At 42.0% G+C, this 19,696-nt stretch overlaps 1 protein-coding gene across 18 annotated transcripts in view; it reads left to right on the top strand.

Moving 5' to 3' along the window:
* The window catches only part of KIAA1217 (KIAA1217 ortholog), a 354,487-nt gene that overhangs the window by 287,807 nt on the left and 46,984 nt on the right, over nt 1-19,696 (top strand). For 17 of the 18 annotated variants that reach the window (XR_003260038.2, XR_003260037.2, XM_026105796.2 and 14 more), the window contains one exon: nt 15,382-16,214. Coding sequence is in view for 16 of the 18 variants with exons in the window: in XM_026105796.2 (XP_025961581.2) it covers nt 15,382-16,214 (833 nt within the window). In the remaining 2 variants the exon portion in view is untranslated. Of the gene's footprint in view, nt 1-7,973; nt 8,204-15,381; nt 16,215-19,696 lie in introns of those variants that run through there. The other variant, XM_026105803.2, reaches the window with a different exon arrangement.

Genomic DNA, 19,696 nt, shown 5'->3' with positions numbered 1-19,696 from the left:
TTTTTGTTTAACTATATCAACTTGTTCAGTTTTATTTGGCTTCAGCACAGTGGGAAGATCTACAAATATGGAACAAAAATAAGAGCTGAGTCGTTAGTACAGAAAGTCAGAAAGCTATGCATTTATTTTGATTTACGAATTCAGTTACTAAGAGTGTTTCCTTTCTTAAAGAGCAGAAATCTGACGTACAGCATATTTAAACCAAATGAAAATGCTGATCTGTGCTAGAAATGTACATGTTTGAAACTATTCCTTTTTTGGAAAAAAAGGGATGACCCTACCAGTTCAGTGGTGCCCTGAGGAAGTGCTGAAATTGAGAATGGTCTGGAGGTTTTGGCTCCCTGCATTGGTGGTGGCTGTCTATGGTATGATGTCTATGTGCATGACGTGCTGATCTCTTGAAGAGGAGTGGGGAGTGAAGGGGGGAAAGGCCTGCTTAAACCTTCATGAATTAGGCAACTCCTGTTTATTTTCAGAAAATTCTACCTAAAAAGCAGATGTAGAAAAGTAAAGCAAACAAGTAGTTTGAATGCAGCATTAACTATGAGGGATGTCATAATGTTAACTTAACTTTAAAAAAATAAAAAGTAAAATAAAAATCAGTAATAGCTTTTATATGTTCAGTCCAAAGAGTCTAATAGCTTATGGGCTGGGTGGGCCATGCTACACTGATGAGATAAATGTGGATATTGGCAAACCAACAATGTAATTATGTAAATCTGACCGTTCTATAATTGAAATGTGTAATGTTTCAGTGTTTTTTATATTTTTGTCATTTGTGATAACACCCTGAAAAATCTTGGCTGAAATGCTAAGAGGTTTCTTAGCATACTCACCAAGCTACTCTGTCTGGAAAATACACTAGGGAAACATAGGAAAATGAAGTATGAGAGATTTATTAACTCCTCTCCACTTAATTGGATAATTTAAACATTATTTTTAACTCACACATTCCATCTATATGTGAGAAATGAAATATGCTCATAAATATGCAGAAATGAATGCCTGCCAGGTTGGCTGATCTGGATGTTTGTCTTGCCAGTCAGGAATGAAGTTGTGCAGACTGGTACCGGGGTGATAGCTTAAACAAGGAAATATTGGTGGGGGAATAAGCCCACACACAGATGCACTGTGATTTCCATCAGGCCTGTGTGTGGTTAGTTGTGTCATGGGCAAGGCCAGTGCAAAATGTGCTGCAACTCATCCATAGGTCAGTGCCCTCAGATCACTGTGCTTGAATTGCCTAAAGCATGGCTAGACTAGAAGTCCTCGTGGGACTGCTTGGGGCCGGGCTTGACGTGGCCTTGCGCTCCCTTCCCCTCCAAGCAGAGTTCGCCCAGCGCATTGCTGAAGCTGTTCACTTTGTTAGCTAATCTGTGGCAATGACAACTTGGGAGTGCAAACAAGTTCAGGAAAGAAATAACCAAGTGAGCACAAGTGTTGAGCCTGCCCCTCTAGCTAGATCTATGCTGGTACACATTGTAAGGTCAGCCTGTTTATGGCAAGAAGTTAAACGGAATGTTATTTTCCCTTTCCCCCTTACATTGGATTCTTGTTTTACATGTGAAAAAGGGGGTCTTGGTCTAGGATGGGAAGGGCCATTGAATGATATGATAATCAAAACCTTTTGAGATGCAAGTGTCCTTTGGGAAGCGATCATAGATGTACGGGGTCAGGAGCTTGGTAAATGTTGGAATCAATATAGGAAAAAGTCTTTTGAGAAGGACGGACTGCATGCACATGTGTATGCATACACACCTCAACAAGTATTGTCACCTGTCAGAGCATGATGGCAAATCAGACTAGAGTTTCTGATGTTCCCCACTAATGACCAAACATGTGCAAGGAGGAACATCCACCTCAGCACGATCTGTTGGCACTCAGTCTTGCTGCATGGCAAGTCCCGGTGATGCTGCACTGAGGCCTCGCCTGCAGAGAGCCCTGGTTTTCTGCGATATCTGAAGGAGATCAAGCTGTTTTGAATCTTAACTACATCTTTAGTGGGAATAGCTGAACTAACTTAGTTCTAAGTTTCAAAAGCCATTTGTAGCTTTGAAGTGCATCTCAAACATGGTTTCTATGAATATGAGAGTGGATTGCAAAAGCAAGCAATGGTTGTAACTTCTTTGCCCACAGCTGCCTCCTGAGTCAAAAGGTTCCCGAAGCAATCACATGGTCGCTACAGCCAGCATTTACCTGGAGTGCTCTGCTCACTTCTTTCCTAAGAAACACCATGCTTGGACCACCCCTGCCAAAAACCACAAAACATCTGAATATTAACCCAGACCATACAAGTTTATGTTGGATATGTTTTCTACTTTCTCTTTCCTCTTCTTCTCTCTTCCTTCTTCTCCCTCCCTCTCATGCCCACTATGCTATGGCATTGCAAAAACAAGAATTGATGCAAAATCCTTTAGCCTTGAAGAAAATTTGCATTAACTCATGTTTTTCCACTCTCTCTCTCTCATTTTTCATTCTCACTGCATTTTTATTATTACTTTTTTGTTGAATTTCCCTTCCTACACTATATTCTCTTTAATTCTGCTGTTTCTCGTCAGTTCCTCTATCCTCCTGGTTTAATTCTGCTATTTTTATTCCTTTGTTATTTATTATCCCTTTCCTCTATTTAGTTCTCAGCACCTCACCTCCAATCTTACTCTCTTTCATCTCTGGTCTCTTTCACAGACTGTGTCTTGCTCACTCTATTTTTTTTTCTTTTTCTTTTTCCTTTTTCCTGTTTCTTCTATAGGTTCTACCCTTAGAATTCCCTTTTTGCTTCTCATATATTCTTCTTCTTTACCTACTCTATCTCTTCCCAGTATCATGATTTACGGATTCTTTGTTTGCAGCGTATGACTGTAGCTATTTTTTATTAATATTTCTGCTTTGCTTATTGACTATGCAGGAGGAATTTCATGTTACAAATCCAGTCCTCTGCATTTAGGCTTAAAAAGCTTAGGCTTAAGAAAGAGTGATAATGATAGAACAGAGGCTCTGCTGAATGAAAAATGGAGGTGCTTCTATATTGATCAGTTGACAAATAAATGGTATTTGTTACCAGCTTCAGGCTAGAAACAGTGTAATTCTTAACACGATCAAGCAGGAACCACAGGCCAAGATGATTCTACCAAGTGGGTCACAGCAAAGCTCATTGTATGAACTAGCAAGCAGCCGTTAGAATGAAACTGCCATTATCCCTTCTAGTTACAGTATCTCAGTCTGAGTTATTAAAAAAAAAAAGAGAGAGGGGGATGAAAAGCATAACAGAGAATGAACTGAATGAAAAAACATATGGGCAGGCTTACAATAGAGAATGAGGAAGAAAGTCTAATCCTCATAAGTTAGGGGTGGAAATTACCTCCTGCTGCAGTCAGGGGAGAGAGGTGGGGAGGTTCAGAGGGCAGTTTGTCTCACCTAGCTGAGGAGGGAATGCATGGACTATTGCGGGTGCCTCGCTCTCTTTTGATGGAGCTAACAGTAAGGGAGAAAAAGTCCTCCATACAGAGCAACCAGTAGTGCCATCTTAACTTTTGGGAGATGTGTAATGCATGTCTGTGATACAGACTTTGCTATAGTTAGAAACTTTAACTTTGTTAAAATCAGTGCAGAAAGAAGGGGGAACCATGAGGTTTAAATTACAGGATAGAGAGACAGACTGCAGACCTGACATAATAGTTCAGATTTGCAGAACCTTCTTCATGTGACGCCAGTGAGAGTTGGCTTTAGTAAACTTAAAACAAAGTTTGAGAGGCCTATAGAGTTTCCAGCACCCCCAGGATTTGCCTACTTGTACTTGCTTGCCTTCAATTTTTTGAATCCCTAAAAATTTAAAATTCCTTATTATACTCAAAATCTACCATCACCAAAGTTTAGGCCAAAAAATTTCTATTGGTGTGTATATATATGCATATCTATGTGTGTGTGTTTGTGTGTGTGTATACTATATGTATGTGTGTGTGTGTGTATTGTTTATATATAAGAAAATTAATATACCTGTTACAATGAAGCATTGTTCTCTTGGAGCTCAGATGCTCACAAGTGTGCAGGTTCAAAGGCTTCACGTACAGGTTGCTCAACGTTGCAAGAGCCATCTGTTCTACAGAGCGGTCATCTTTGCCAGCAGTGAAGCTTTCAAACTGCATGTCCCTTTTGTAGTGGTTCATTCCAGCTACAGCTCTGTGTGTGCGTGGAGGAGGTTTATTTCTGGTTTTTTGTTTGTTTGTTTGTTTTAAAAGAACTAGGAGTTTGGAATAACTGTAAGAGGACAGAACTTTATGGTACTTGTTTCTACCCCAAGACAGGTCTATTTCACTAAGTTCCTTAGGAATCTGTAAACAGAGGTAAGAACAAGTAGAATGTATGTTTGGGAGAAGCCAGTGTGGTCTCTACATAATCTCGAGTCCATTATGTGTCAGGCAGAGAGAACTGTTCTGCTCCCTCCCTGTTTCCTTAGCTTCACCTCTCAAACTCAAAGAAGCATTCTTGCGCGATTTTCCATCTTCAGAGAAGGGCTACAGAAATCCTTGCAGGTATAAATACGGGCAGTTTACTGGAGAGAAAACTGAGACTAATCTAAAAGAGTTATTTGGGGTCATGCACAGCAGTGTGAGGGCAGTGGCACCAGCATAACCTGGTTGGGTGCGTGATCTGCTCCCCCATCTTTGCTGTAGGGAAACAGCTGAGACTGAGACCAGGGTTGGATATGACCACTCTTTTCCTCCTCTGCTGAATAGTTGTAGGTGAAGCTAGGGGTCGATCTCACTCCTTTTGTTGTAGATAATGGATAACCTTACAGAGCGGTTTCTGTCATTGTGGTTGCCTGAGCAGAAGACATGCAGGAAGTGCTCCTGCTGCCTTGAGGAGTCTTGTGTGACAGAGGCTGCAGCTTCAGGAGATCCTAGGGACAACTTCATAGGTCTTTGTCCCCCTAAACTATCTCTTTCTTGGATCAGAAGTAGATGCTGGGTGGATTATCAGACTGATGAGGTCAAGTAAAACCTTCCCTGGAGGAAGAAAAAAAAGGGGGGGGGAGGAAATCATACCTCATTTGGATTGTAGTTGTAAAAAAACATCATCAACAAACTGTCTTCCCATTTGGCTTCTGCTGGACTGCACTATCTTGTTGGATTTAAGCAAAACTCCCATTGACTCCATCATAAGCTTTGCTCCAGAGCACTGAGAGCACAACCAAGTCCTGAATTAACAACAAGCCCTCCAGCCTGTAAGTGCTTCTCTGTTTGCTGGCAAGAAATCAGTTGTTTACAGCAGTACGAGGCATTAAGTGCTTAATTATTTCCATCCGTGAAAGTATTATTAAGGGAATAAGAACCCAAAGAACTGTTATGAGGAATAGAAAGAACTTTGATCAGCAGTCAAACAAGATACGTCCGTGCCTTGTATGCATACCTCACAGCAGACTTCAAAATGTTCTTTGGCTTTATAAACGCTTGTTTTCCTGCTGTTGTTTCTCTAACACTTTTCCACTGAAAAATGAGGGGAGAAAATAGAAAATAAATCAATGTGATAAGCAAAGATCCAAGGGACTAATGATGTTAATAAAATTGTAGAGGAAGTTAGTGTAACTGGTGATTTAGCTCAGTGGTAACTCAGGCCTATCTTAACATAGATTTTAACATAGATTTTAAAGTAATAGGCTAATCCAAACTTCTGGGCCTGACATTGGTGAAGCCTGAGTGCTGCACGTCTTAGGGGCATGCCCTTTGTTTATGTGGGAGTTAAGCTGGCAAGGAACTCTTGTTCTGTATAGTACATTATAAACAAATATATGGCAACCAATTACATGGAAGATAATGCACAGCAAGACAGACAGGGCTTGAGGGCTCTGATAAAGTAACTGCAATGGAAAGTGATGCTTGAATGGTTTGTGTGCATTGTTAGAACCTACAAATTAAATTATAGCCTTGGTAATGATATAGCCATACAGTATTTATTATGGTGGGCCTGATATACTTTAAAATTAAAAGAAGATTCATTCCTCATATGAAAAACTCTTCATATGCATCAGACATACTTGAAGACTACTGCACATAGTGCTAGCTATATGGAGAACTAGTTATAGTATGTCTGATGTTCTGGGATATACTTTATCATGCTAGAGTCCAATTACTGAAAATGTGCATCCTACCAGCTTGCAATTCATTGCAGAGAAACTGCAATGAAATACAGTGGTCTTTCTTATCCTGCATATTAGCATAATAATGTGATTTCTCACTGCCAGTTTGTTAGCCTGTAAGGAAGAATGTAAATGGCAGAGTATATTCTGCACTTACTGGAAAGCATGTGTGGCATAAATGTGTATTAGGATAATTTGTTTGTATTTTTCTTTTGATGTTTTCCAGTCTGGTTGGTCAGTAGACCTAAGCAACTTTTTAACTAGGTCAATTATATACATCCATTCATTAAAAGGGATTGCTTGACTGGTTAGTTAAATCTGCCAAATATAAACCAGATGCTTCAATGGTAAATACTACTTTACTCCTATACTGCAAGAAACAAGCCTGGACTGATTAAATTTAGAATCAAAATAAATATGTTTAACATTGTTTTTGTTCCATGTTATTGTTTTATTATAGTTCTAGTGTAAATATTTAATAAAATTGTATTTTAAAATATTTTTACAGTGAAATCGAAAACTGTACATTTAAGATGAAATGAATATTTTTACATTCCCTAAGAAGACCTTTATGCTACGTGTAAGTTCTGTGAAGTTTTTGTCAAGACCAGTAATGATGTACTAATTTACAATGTACAATACAGATAAGAGCACACAATAGCTGTCTACAATTCTAGAGGACTTTTTCTGCTGTTGGGGAGCACGCAGTAAGGCCTAGAACATACCAATGTTTAGTTTTGGCTACCAGATCTGCTCTTGACCTTGGTCATGTTACTTCAACTTTCATGTGTCAGATTGCTCTTTTGTAATGGCAATGCATGTTGCCTCCCTCACTAATGTTTGAGAGGCTGAGAGGAGTCCTGTGAAATAGAAATGTTACTCCAATAAAGTCCCATCCTAACTGGTTCTCCACATCGATATTAGCTCATGCTCGTGTGCCTCAAATTGTATTTTGATTCTTTTGAACAGCAGTCAAAATAACATAGGCAACCCTTTACTTAAATGAAAAGCAACCCAGAAGATAACTGCAGAGCTGTGATCTGCTTGTATTATGAGATTATCCTGTGGCTGTTATGTGCCATCTCTTCCACCCTGTAAATACTGTATTTTTAAGAATACATTTTCTGTATTATTTGGTCTTTGGGGGAGAGGAGGTGGAAGGGAGGGAAGCATTCTTCCTATTCTAATTTTTTGTTGACATTTGCCTTTTCTATTGTGCCCCCTTTTAGAAAAAAAGTGATCATAATTGCTCCCATGGTGTGCTGTGGAGATAGCAATGAGATTGATTTATGGTGGCCCCAAAGTTCAGCTGAGCGGAGCTGCTTAGGTGCCTGGTTAATGGGTAGACAGCCTCCTGTCGTGCTTAGGTGCTTTGTCCTAGGGGAGGGGTTTGCGCCTCTTTCTATCAAATGTCACTACCGATCTGATAATTTTAAAAGCTTCTTAAGTTAATAACTGGTGTATTTTTTTCTAGAATTGTATGTACTGGGTTTGCTAAATAATTTGAGAGCTTCTCTTGTTGGGGAATTAATATGTATGTGTTTCATATTGTTGCCTTCAGAAATGCACTCTCTTACCTTAATGAAGGTTGCTCACTGTTTTATTTATGCCTTTCCCTTTTGTGAGTCTCTCTTGTACTTCATTCCATAATGTTAGTCTCTTTCTATACATCTTATAGGCACACATTAAGAAATGGTTGAGCGATTGAATCGCATAGTGTCACACAGTTTGTGACTGGGTGACATGCCAAGGAGGTTATTTAGTGACTAATTTCAAAGGGGAGGAGAAATTGCAGGCTTGTCATGTGGAAAAGTACTTCAGTCTACTGAAGCAGCATTACTTAGATGACTGGGTAAAGCAAGATGGCCTGCCCCTGTTGTGAGCAGAGAGAACAAGGAACATTTTTACTGTTTAAAAACCTTTTCCCAGAAGGCATGGATATATAAAATATTATACTGTAGACTGAGGATTTAGATTCGAGGCTGAAAACAAAAAGTGCTTTATTAGAAGAAGTGGAACCAAATGTTCATCTTACTGCTGTAGTCACACAGGTGATTTCCTTAAGTAACAGTAAGTGGCTTTAATTATTTTGGAGCAAAATCTTAACCAGAGATTATTTTATTTGTCTGTAGGTAACAATGTTGTCTTAAGAAAAAACAGGAGTTTTACTGTTTTTAATTGTAGAAACAAATACCCAGATGGTTTAAGCATAGCTGAAAAAATTATGCCTGAACAAGCAGACTGCCTGGAATCTGGTCGGAAGCTCTCCTCTCGGCTTGTTTGCAAGATCCATCCTCAGCATGTGCACTGACTTAGAGGCAGGGTGAAGCAATCTGACATTATTTTTGATATTACCATTAAATTTGTTTTGTGGTTAACTTAGAGTTTTACAGATCTGTTTTGCATTCAGTAAAAAGTGAAATAGGTATTCTTTGTTTTCCCCATGGGAGCTTTAGGATATGGTATGAATTAAATTTATATGTAATCAGGGATATAAAAGGACATATTGAGACATGTAAAGTACCATGAGTTAAAACATTTGGATAGCTGTAGGGGTTGGATTCATGTGCTAGTGTGCTTTAAAGATATAGGCATAAAATAAGGGACAATAATGTTAAGAATGTGCTTGATGCTCTGTCATATGCAAAGGGAAGTGTCTGAGCTGTGCTTAATTCAAGCGAGTGTATGGGCAGTCACCATATTGTATCATAAAGACTCTCTTCTAGTGGGTGAAACAGTGCTTATGCCATATGCTTTGCATATGTCTGCACAACATGGAGAAGGGCATAGAGATTGGATGTTGTAGCAACACCAAGTCATCTGATGATGACACCTGATCAAGGTGGGCTTAGGAGAACACACACATCCCCTCTTCGGAGGATTATAGTTATGTGCTCCAGCTCCCATCTCCTAGGGCAGTGAACATCCATCTGCTAGTTCTCTGCTGTTTTATGAGTGTAGATATTGGAGGACTGGGTGGATTTGCCATAATTTGCCATACACAGGCACATCGAAAGAAACACCTAATATTGGCTGCTTCTAGCATTGCTGATAAGTGGAAAGAAAAGCCTAGAATTAATAGCATGGATGGAGTAAGAAAAACCAAATGATTCTATTCCTGTATCCATGTATGTTCCATTAAGTATTCTGTTCTGCTGTTGTCATTAGAACCAGAAAATTACAGTTTCATAGACCCTCTGAATTTTTAGCTCAACTCTTTATGCATTGTAATACAGAGATTTTACAGCTAGACATTTACCAGATATGTGCAAAAGAAGCTGAAGAACCGAAACCCGAATACTTGCTAAGGATGAGGAGTGAATTATAATGAATGCTGAGATTCCTCAGGGGTCCTGCAACTCCTTATCTGGAGAAGCATCCAGAAAAAGACTATGGAAATACGTGGAACATGTTAAGAACAGAGCTAGCTGGGTTTCAGAATTCTCCAAAATGTCCAGAAATTTAGAGATTTGAAATTCTGTTTTCACACAATAAAAAATGCCTGTACATTGAAATTAAAAAATGTTTTGGAAATACCAGCATGTGGTTACCATAATGAAAAAAAATCATGGAACGTGGCAGCTGCTAGAGCCCTGCACTGTGGTGCCAGACTCAGCTGAGGCCAGGTAGCCTAGGCTCAGCTTGGAGAACTGTTTCATGCCCTGAAATCTCTATTTTGTGCATCAGGGGGTCTATCTGTAGCCAAAAGTGCCAAGTTAACTTCTAGTCTGGAAGCACTGCTGGGGAACTATAGAGATCAAAACCCCTGGCATATCTTATCACAGACTCTAGGAGACCATCCCAGAACTGTCATGTGCCTGGCTCTGCAGATGAGACCGTGGAGGAGCTGGGGTCTCTGCCCCAGGGCAGGCTCTGACCAAACTGTCCCAGAGCTATGTATCTGAAAATCCAAACCTCTAGAGCCGTCCTGGAATGTCTGATAAGAAATCATGTCCGTGTTTGACTGAAATCTGCCATTTTTTTTAACTGACTTTTGCTTTACTGATGTTTCTACCAAATACTTTAACTCTGATGAATTAGTGTTGTCTGCTAAAATTATTTTTCATTGGAAGGTTCCTGACCACGACAAGCTATAAGTGATGCTAATGTGTTTGCAGTTGTAAGTATGGTGTTGGGCAGCTCAAGGAACCCACAGATGCAGCCATATTTTTTTTCTGTAATTGTCTGACACAAAGGGAAAGTTTATAGGAATTAAAAGGCATGCAAAGAATAGGCAGGAATAGACAAGTGTGATAACTCTTCAGTGGTGTCTGATAGCATGAGAAGGATTTGGCTTCACATAGACAATCATCATATGTCTTTCTCAATTCTGTAGTTTTCAAGTGCACTATTTCTTATTATGAATGATAATATTTTAGGAATATCAGAACGGTATCTGATAGTTTTTTACAAAAGCTGATTTGGCTCATTTGTGCTTTCAGATGTGAAAACCCAATCTGAATGAAAGATCAGTCATAACAGAAGTGATAGCGTAGTGCAGCTACTGATTAAATCAAGGTTTTGGGACAGGTAGTACACTAGTACACTTAGGCTGTCTTTTTTTTTTTCCTTTTTTTCTTTTCTTTTTGAGGTAAGAACAAACTAATGGAGTGTATTGTTGTTAAGGTTCTTTAATTAATCTTTCTCCTGATTAGCAAAGTGAAGGATTGCCTCACTTTGCAGAGGATTTTCTTCTGGTGAGTGATTTCCTTAAAAGGTCTCTTTACGTACAGATGAATTAATCACTGCTGTAACAGTACTTAGCATTTCTGTAGCTTCTTCATCGCAGATTCTCCAAGCTCTTGATAAAGTTCTTTGAGAGTGTCCTCAGCTTACTGTCGGGTGAGCCAGCTTGGAAAGCATAGGTGCAATTTCCTCAGGGCAACATAGGGTGTCAGTGGGAGAGTAAGAAAGTAATAGCTTCGCATGCCTGAGAGGTGATTACTGGAGTCTGCTGGAAACTCCAGGGTGTCGCAGGGAAGGTGTATGGATGAACAAGGATCATCTAGATATTTTGGCAGGCTGAAATTCTTGGGACGAAGCCAGTTGCTGTGCTCTGTATTGACATAGATGAGGCCGGGGAGAGCAATGGGAAAGCCTGCCAGGTCAGAAATCCTGCCCCACTTTTCCCTTTGTCTGTCTTTTGCTACGAGATGTTAGCAGGTACTGGTGTGAGTCAGGCTGTACCTCTGGCATCCAGCTGTGTGCTGAGGTGGAGGGGTTGGTGTGGTGCCCATGAATCAGCAGCAGGTTCAGCGCTAGCTGGCACTGCTGGGTTTCCCTGGGTGTGCGTGCAAGCACGGCTGTGCACACCCCACCTTGTGTGTGCTACAGGTGCAGATGACATAAGTTGAAGGCAGCCCGAGGTAGCTGTAAGGATGGTTTCTTCATCATGAGATGCCCTTGCTGGGACAGACCGCAAGAGTGACCTATGAGGCAGGACAGCCGTAATGAGTTTAGCGTGAAGATCAGCATAGTGGTGTGTTAGTCCTGATGGAGACAAGACAAACTGGATTGTAACGCAGAAAACACTAGCCACTGAACTGTTCGCTGGATGGCAGCTTGCTCTTTGCTATCCATGAAGCTTGTGGTAGCATGACTGCCCTTCTTTCAGGGGAACTGTGATGTTCAAGGGGCCAGAAGAGGGAATAAGTCTTGTCTTCTGCTGTGGACAGAGATGCCAGGTCTGCCTGGCCCTTAGATGAGTTCCCAGAAAGAAAGGAAACTCTTCGTAAGGTCTCCTTTTAGATGTTTGAGTGGATGCATAGCTGGTTTGCTACCTTTCAGCATATAACTTCATTCAAAATACAGCCATTTGTTGAGCAGGCAAACTAATTCTGAAAGGAAAAACATAGCTGGTTTTATATGCTGTTTACACTTCCGTATGTGCCCAGTTTCTCTATTGCTCCATTTAAAAAGAAAATCCAAATCCATATTTTTCAGACTTAAGTGTTGTTAGACCAAGAAAACTCCTTAGGAGCTGCTTAAACAGAGTATGATCTTTTTTCCTACATGAAGTGAAAGATTCTTAGTGATGCCTTTTCCCATCTAATGTTTTATACAGAAACTGTAGTACTTGCCATTTGCCGTGTTTTAACCTCAAGGACTGACAAACAAATTTCTACTTCAAGGATATAAAGTCTATGAGCGGTGAGAACAAGGAAGAGCTATGTGCTGCGGAAAACCACACCCTCAGGCAAATATATTACACGGCTGCAGTTGGAAAGCACATGATTCCATGCTTGCCTTAAAACCTTTTTCCTTTTGCCCTCAAAGCAATTGGCTGTGATAGCACATAGTATTTACAGGCTCAGATAAGCCCCAAATCCTCTTTCTCTGTCCCTCAGTCCTGCAGTTTAAGTCTAAGAACACGTGGCTCGGGACAGCCCACCTATTACTGTCTTTGCCTTGAGCAATACAGGGATTTTGAGGTGGAGGGCAGGATGAAGAAAACAGCAGAGAAAGAGCTGTATATATGAGGGAAAGAGAGTAGCATGCCTTGAATACCCCATGAAAGACATACAGATGAGAAGACCATCCTACGCATTTCGGAAGTTGCATTAGGGAAGAATCTGGAGATTTCAGAGAGCAGAAAAGCAGGAAGAGAGAAAATATTGAACAGGTGGCAGCGAATGCTGTAATCCACACAGTAACTTGTCTGTCACCAGCCTGTCGCCAGCCCGTCTCTCTGCCCAGCCCACATGACCCAGTGCTCCTGCTGCGGGCACCCTTGGACTCTGCGGCTCTGAGCGCGCTCCCCTTCTGCACGCTCCACCCAGGGACTGAGTCACGTCTTAAAATAGTATGTGAACTTTTCAGGAGGGGGTTGTCTGCGCAAGCACCTGTGCCCTGCCCAGCCCAGTAGGGCCTTGATTCAGGCTACCTACTCCATGTGCTATTTTAATGCAAAGCAAAAGTAAATAGGAGCATATAGGTCAGTACTTGGACACAGGGTAAATGTCAAGTTCTGACCAGATGTGTTTTGAGCAATAGCTTAGCCCCATGTTTGGACTCCTCATTTCCATCTTAATGTGTGGCAATACATGAATGTGGAAAATAGGAATTCTTCTTTGAAGGATTTCTTCGACTTATGAAGCGTGAATGAGCACATACAGGAATATGAGGCCCAGAAGTTAGGGGATATTAAACCTGTCACTTTCAAAGTTTTCCTTGGAAATTTTCTCTCTACTACTAACACTGGACTTTTTCCTCTCACTGTAACCCAGTGCAGCCCTGTGTCTGTGGTTTCTGTGCCTTGAAATATCACTATTGTATCTGTTGAAGCTTTAGCTGAAATGACTAAACTTAGCACGCTTAGCTTGGGCGGTGGGGTCCAAGGAGTGCTTTCTCTCCGTGTGATCATCTGTCAGTGCAGAACATCTACTGCTGGATCTCCCTGGAGGTGTGACCCCAAAGCTGCCCAGAGTCAGCAGGAGTTTTTTCACTCTTTGGCTGAGGTCCAGCCTCTGAATGTGCAATACAGCTCAGCATGTTGCACTGTTTCTTGAAGCTGGATGGACAACTATGTTGAATGCCCACTGATAATTTTATTAATACTGTTTAGTTACATTTTATTTCAAATTCCATACGACAGTAATTCTCTGTGCAAATGAAAAAAATTATCCCACATCCCTCCTTGGCTGGGAGACTTTTATCTGGATCATTTATAACCCATCCCAGTGCGCTCCTTTGTTCTGTTACACTTATTTATTATTGCTGCGGCCACAGTCAGGTTATCTCCTTTCTTCTTTCCGATACCTGATACTGCAAACTTTTGATCTCTGGCCCTGGGGAACGTCATTTGTAATTCCCAAGTGTGGAGCCTGCCGTGATGAGAACAGCAATTGTTTATATACCGCCATTGTAATTCCTTTACCAGTGGAAAACCTGTGGTGGGGCAGGAGTGGATTATAATTTCTTGCTTCGTCAGCCATGGGTCACTGTAACTGCAGTGGATCCAGTCATATTGTCAAAATAAGGAGCAAGCAGCGGGGAAATGGTGAAGATTTCAGATCAAGAACTTCCACTGCGCATCAGTGTGTGCTGCATAACCTCAGGGATGTGTTGTTGGCTTTGGTGACACTGAGTTTTCCAGACCCACCTGGAAGGGATGGTGAGGGAAATCGAGCTCACCAACTCATGTTTTAGAAGCTGTGATTTTTTTCATTTTCTTATGTCCATGGTGGCACCCAGCTGACTTTTTCATCTCACTCTTTGTCCCCCTTACCTTAACAGCACCAGAGCAGGGACATCATGTGTGCTAGAGCGGATTTTCTCTTGTGCCTGTCAGTGACAACATTCAGTCACCTAGAGAGGTCATTGCTGGGCAGGATGAGACACTTCCGTCTCAGAAGTTAATGCATGTGTATTCATTGCAGTTTTCAGCTGTATCCACAGCTAGTTAACAAAATGCTAACTTGCTGGTGTTTTCCCTTTGTTTTCTTTGCTTGTTCATTCCTTCGTGCTGGCACTAACTGCTGCTGCTTATAGGACTATAATAAAATGTTTAGTGGCTTTCTGAGTGCATGCTCCACAAAGTGTCTGAAGCCCTGTTACCTTTCGACGCAGTGCAGGAAACTTTTGGCACATGCATTATATAGGCTAACCGTTTTCATGCACCTTGAATATCTTGTTGTCAATGAATGTTTGTTTGTGTTTTTCTCCTATGCTTGGTGTATACTTTGTGTTATTGTGCATAGAAAGAAAGACCATGTCAAGGAATTAGCAAAAGGGAAATTCCTGCAATGAAGCAAATGGCCAATTGGTTGTAATACTTATTTTACTTGTCTAAGGACTTAGGCTTATATATGATGCCAAAGCACCATCATTTTCTTCCTGGTTTGGGATCAGCCAGCTCTAGCCTATGTGTTTGTTTGACTGATCACTGAACTGTTTAAGTCTTTCACTTGTGTTGTGTACCTAGAGCACCTGGCACTAAAAACCCTGATCTCAGCTTGGGTATCTGTGAATAACAGATTAGGATAAGATGTTATTTGGATAAGTAGAAGCATTTTTAAAACTCTCATGCTCCTTTAACATACAGTCCACTTTCTTGCTGTCTGTGGGTCTTATTTTCTTCAGGCACTGAGGTCTCAAGATGTTTTACTTATCTAGATGACAAATTATTTGATTTTGAGCGAATTTGCTTGCTTTTCTTTCTGTAGATGATGTCAAGGTTGTCACGACTCACGTCACACTTTGTTCATTTGGTAATTTTGCCTCCTGTGTGTTTTTCCTCTCACTTCCAGATGCAGAGGGAAATGGCTTATACAGGCCGAGACGGGCCAAGCGGCTCCCGGCCCAGCTCCGCCGCGCACCCCTCGCACGCGATGCCCAACTCACCGCCGGCCACCCCGGTGCCCCACTCCATGCCGCCCTCGCCGTCCCGCATCCCCTACGGGGGCGCCCGGCCCCTGGGGGTGCCGGGCAATGCGACGATCCCCAGGGACAGGCTCTCGAGCCTGCCGGCCTCGCGGTCGATATCGCCCAGCCCAAGCGCCATTCTGGAGAGGAGAGACGTGAAGCCAGACGAGGACATGAGCAACAAAAACCTCACTCTGATCCGAAACGAAGGTCTGTATGGTGACCCCTACCTGTTCCACGATGGGAGGATGAGTGTGGCAGCGCCCCACCCCGGACACCCCCTCGATGTCCCCGATCACATCGTAGCCTACCATCGCGGGGCCATGAGGTCATCGAGCACTTACTGTAACCCCTCCATGCCGCCCGAGATGCTGGAGCAGTCCCTGTACCGACAAAAGTCCCGCAAGTACCCGGAGAGCCACTTGCCCACACTCGGCTCCAAGACGCCTCCTGCGTCGCCCCACCGGGTGGCTGACGTGCGAATGGTCGACGTGCACCCTCACCACAACGCCCACGTGCCCCCCCTCGCCATCCAGCCCGACCGGTCCTCCCCCGGCCGCCAGTCCTTCAAAAAGGAGCCCGGACCACCCATGTTCGTGGAGGCGAAAGCGCGGAGCGCCCTGGGTCTCCCTGGCATGGCCGAGGTGGCGCCGAGTCCGGCTGACAGACAGGCTTTTGGCTACGGGTCGCCTGCGATGCCCAAGGACAAGGAGACCAGGTAAGGCAGAGCCGGGGCTTCGTTTATGCGAGTGAGAAGTGTTCGTAACCTGCGTGTCTTGTGTCAGTTGGCGGCCAGGGGAGGATGCGGCGTGTAGGAGGCGGCCGGGCCGGCCTGCAGTGTTTATTAGCTGTCTGGTGGGGTGTTAGTAATTTAGAGGAGATGCGACACTACCCGTTATTAATCCAAAAGTATTGTCAACCCATGATGAGCCCCTACTTATTTTCATTTGTGTAAATTTCAGTCATTGGAAAAAATAAAATAAAATGATTAACTGGAATTTTTCTTTCCAGACAACCAGATCATGTTACAAGAACAAATGATGTTCTGTTCTTGCTAATAAGGGAATATATTTCACCCCCGTTAAGAATGACACTCTGATATTACAATTTTGGTTCTTTATGGAGTGGAGTTTTTCTCATCTAGCGTTAGGAAATGGGGAGAATTTATCATTACTGTCTCATCTCCTGTAAAACATGAATTTGCATAAAAATAGGACAGTTGTTTATAATAATGTTCCTCGAGGGGAAATTGCTGAGATGAGCAAGTCTGTCCCACTGAAGAAGCTGAAACAAGGCTGCAGTTCCCATTGATTTTTCCAGCACCACATGCAGTTGGGACCTGACTGTTGTTAACTCTCGTGCGCTATCAGCGATGACTCTCTCCTGTTTCTTTAAGCACCAGGTTTGCACAAAGGTCTGTGAAAGCTTCTGCTGCCGCAGACCCGGCCGCAGGGGAGAGACACGGTTGCGCTGCCTGTTGTATGCGTTGCGCTAATCTCTAGCGTGTTGTTTGTGCTGTTAACTTTTATAGAGCTCTTTAGGGAAGTGAAGATGAATAGCTGGAAAATGCTGAGCTCACAGAGGCCAAAGGTAACTACTGACTACCTTAACTACTGATACAGAGCTTCATAAAATCCCTAAATATCCTTTCCATCTGAGCAACTTGTTCAGAAATAAGTTGCCACTGACCGTGCGAGGCCAGAAAGAAGGATGTGTCATGATGCTCCTAGACTGGGAGAAAACAGAGGACAGAGGGAAATCACCCATCCACAAAAAACTACGTGCTGGCGTCAGCTCGGTAGTTATGTTGACACAAGGGCATGAGCGAGGGGCTATTACAATCTAGGATCAGTGAAACCTGGTTTGTGTTTATTTATTTCTGAGGAAATGATACATGTACCCAAAATCTCATTTCAAACTTCCATTACTGCAACTAGGAAATAAGTTGAACTATACTTGCTTTTTCTAATCCAAGAGAGAGCTTTCAGATAAAAAAAATCTTACAAGGCTTGTATAAGGGGGACTGAAAATAAGAGAGGACACCAGCTTTCCTGTCTGTGCTGCTTCATCTCTCTGCTTAGGGCATCTCATCTGTTTGCTCAGATACACAGATATGCACAGTGCAGTTGTGTATATGTATTTGTGAATATACAAAGGGTGACTATACAGATAGTTCTGCAGCTTCTTAAGGGGAGCTTCGCACCAGGAGTTTTAGTACTGGTCCTGAGATATATTCACAGTGATGAAAATAGCATCTGCATAATTGCACTTCCAAATATATACATGCCCTTAAAATTCAGGATGGTGTGTATTAGCCAAGCTACATTGAAAGACTCATTCTGAAAACTGTTCTTATAGGTTGTGGCTTTTTTTGAACCTTGGGAAACTGTGATTTAAAAAAAAATCCAAATACCAAAAGCAGTTAATGCAAATAGGTCTATTGTCTAAGCACTACAATATTAAGAATTTTGAGTTCTACAGATAGACAGTGCTGTGAACCTTATTTTAGCTTTATAGTAACTTCATAAACTCTGAAAACAAATTTCATAAACTCTGAAATCAAATATTACTGAGATTGTACTAAATTAAATGAAGGACACAAAGTGTATCCAGGCCAAGGTGCTCATTTCCTGCTTCAGCAGGGGCTGAATTGCTATGATTTCATTGTAAGCACCCAGAAAACAATGTTTAAATGCAATGAAGTACCTGTACCTTGCTGTGTGGGACTGACTGTTTTCCCCCATAAGCAGTACAGCTGGGTTTACTTCTGTGAGTTAGGATATTTGGGGATTGGAGGCATAGGGCTGACTTCGTTCTCTTCAGGCATGGTCAAAATGAAGCGTGTGCTGCAGGTCTGATCTCCCGGCAGTGCCAAGGGCCAAGGTGTTACAGCAGGAGCAGGAGCGGGGCCCCCACACGCACCCGCCGCCACCCCCACCGCTGCTGCCGGCAGCCGCGCAAGGTGCCCGGACCAAGGAGCATCTTGCGCTCCTCTTCTTCGCAACTGCCTTGGCCTAGCACTGTCACAGCCCCAGCGGCAATGCATACTTTAAGTATAAAGACGGAGAAAAGATTTAACTAGATACTGACAATGCTGGAAGTTCAACGAGAGCCTCTCTTCCCTGGTTAATTCTCCTCCAGTTTTTCCAGTCAGGGGCTGAAGGGGGCTATATAGGTACTGTATCAAAAACTTGCTGGATGCTTTTAGCAGACCGGACCTCTCATTGACTGTATCATGATTTTGTTGAAGAAAATGGGACTATTACCTTTGTAATGCTAACTGCAACAGATTTGAGTCTATAGAAGATGGAAAAAGGTGAAAACTGGTGCTTCTCCGTCTCTTCTTTTTGGAGTTTCCCATTTTAACTTTGCATTGTGGAAGCCAATCTTGTCAAGCCTGTTATTTAAGTCTGCGCTGAGGTGGTTTAATATGTGGATTGCTTCACCTAATTCTTTCTTTTATGTGTTTTACCTCAGGTGTTTTCAAGGTAGCTATTTCTGTGGTATAAAAGCACTGAATAAATTCTTATACCAGTTCATTTGCCAGAAGCACTCCACTTAAAGCACTTTTAAAAGAGAGAGAAGAAACAAGTTCATGGAGATTTCAAAAAGTAAAATGCAGTTGTATTCCTTTGCACAAAAAATATTAAAGCAGTAACAGGTTGCAGTACTTCATCTCTGAGGAGTCATCATCCGTTAAAGCTGAGGTTTAAAGGAAGAATAAGTAAATTTTTGTGAGTAACCATGAGCTGTTTAAACAGTGATTTGCTATCATTTTTTTGGATAGACCATTTATATAGCTTGTGGTGGACAGTTCTGGAAGTTATTGCAGGCAGAGCAGATGTTTAAATATTGAGAAACTGGAAAAGAAGTTGTTTTCCCAGAAGTAACTCTAAACTAACCGTGTTGGATGCCATTTCACTTGCATTCTTTGCATATAAAACACAATTTGTGTTGCAAAATTCTAGGTTATTTGATAGTGCTGAATATATATAAATGCTGCTACTCACTACCACAGTCCCTAAAATAGCAAAATAATGTTATATAACATTTTTCCTCCAAAAGCCCTTCAGGATTGTACTGAGGGTTCTTTTCTGCCTGAGCACACCTTTTGTCCTCTTCTTTCCATGCCACATACTAGTGAAAAGAGGTGATGGTAGAATGTGGTTCACTGAACAACACATGTGATCACATTCACCA

Source organism: Dromaius novaehollandiae, chromosome 2, assembly GCF_036370855.1.
Source record: "Dromaius novaehollandiae isolate bDroNov1 chromosome 2, bDroNov1.hap1, whole genome shotgun sequence".
NCBI classification, from domain to species: Eukaryota; Metazoa; Chordata; class Aves; order Casuariiformes; family Dromaiidae; genus Dromaius; species Dromaius novaehollandiae.
This window is presented reverse-complemented; position numbering and strand designations above follow the sequence as displayed.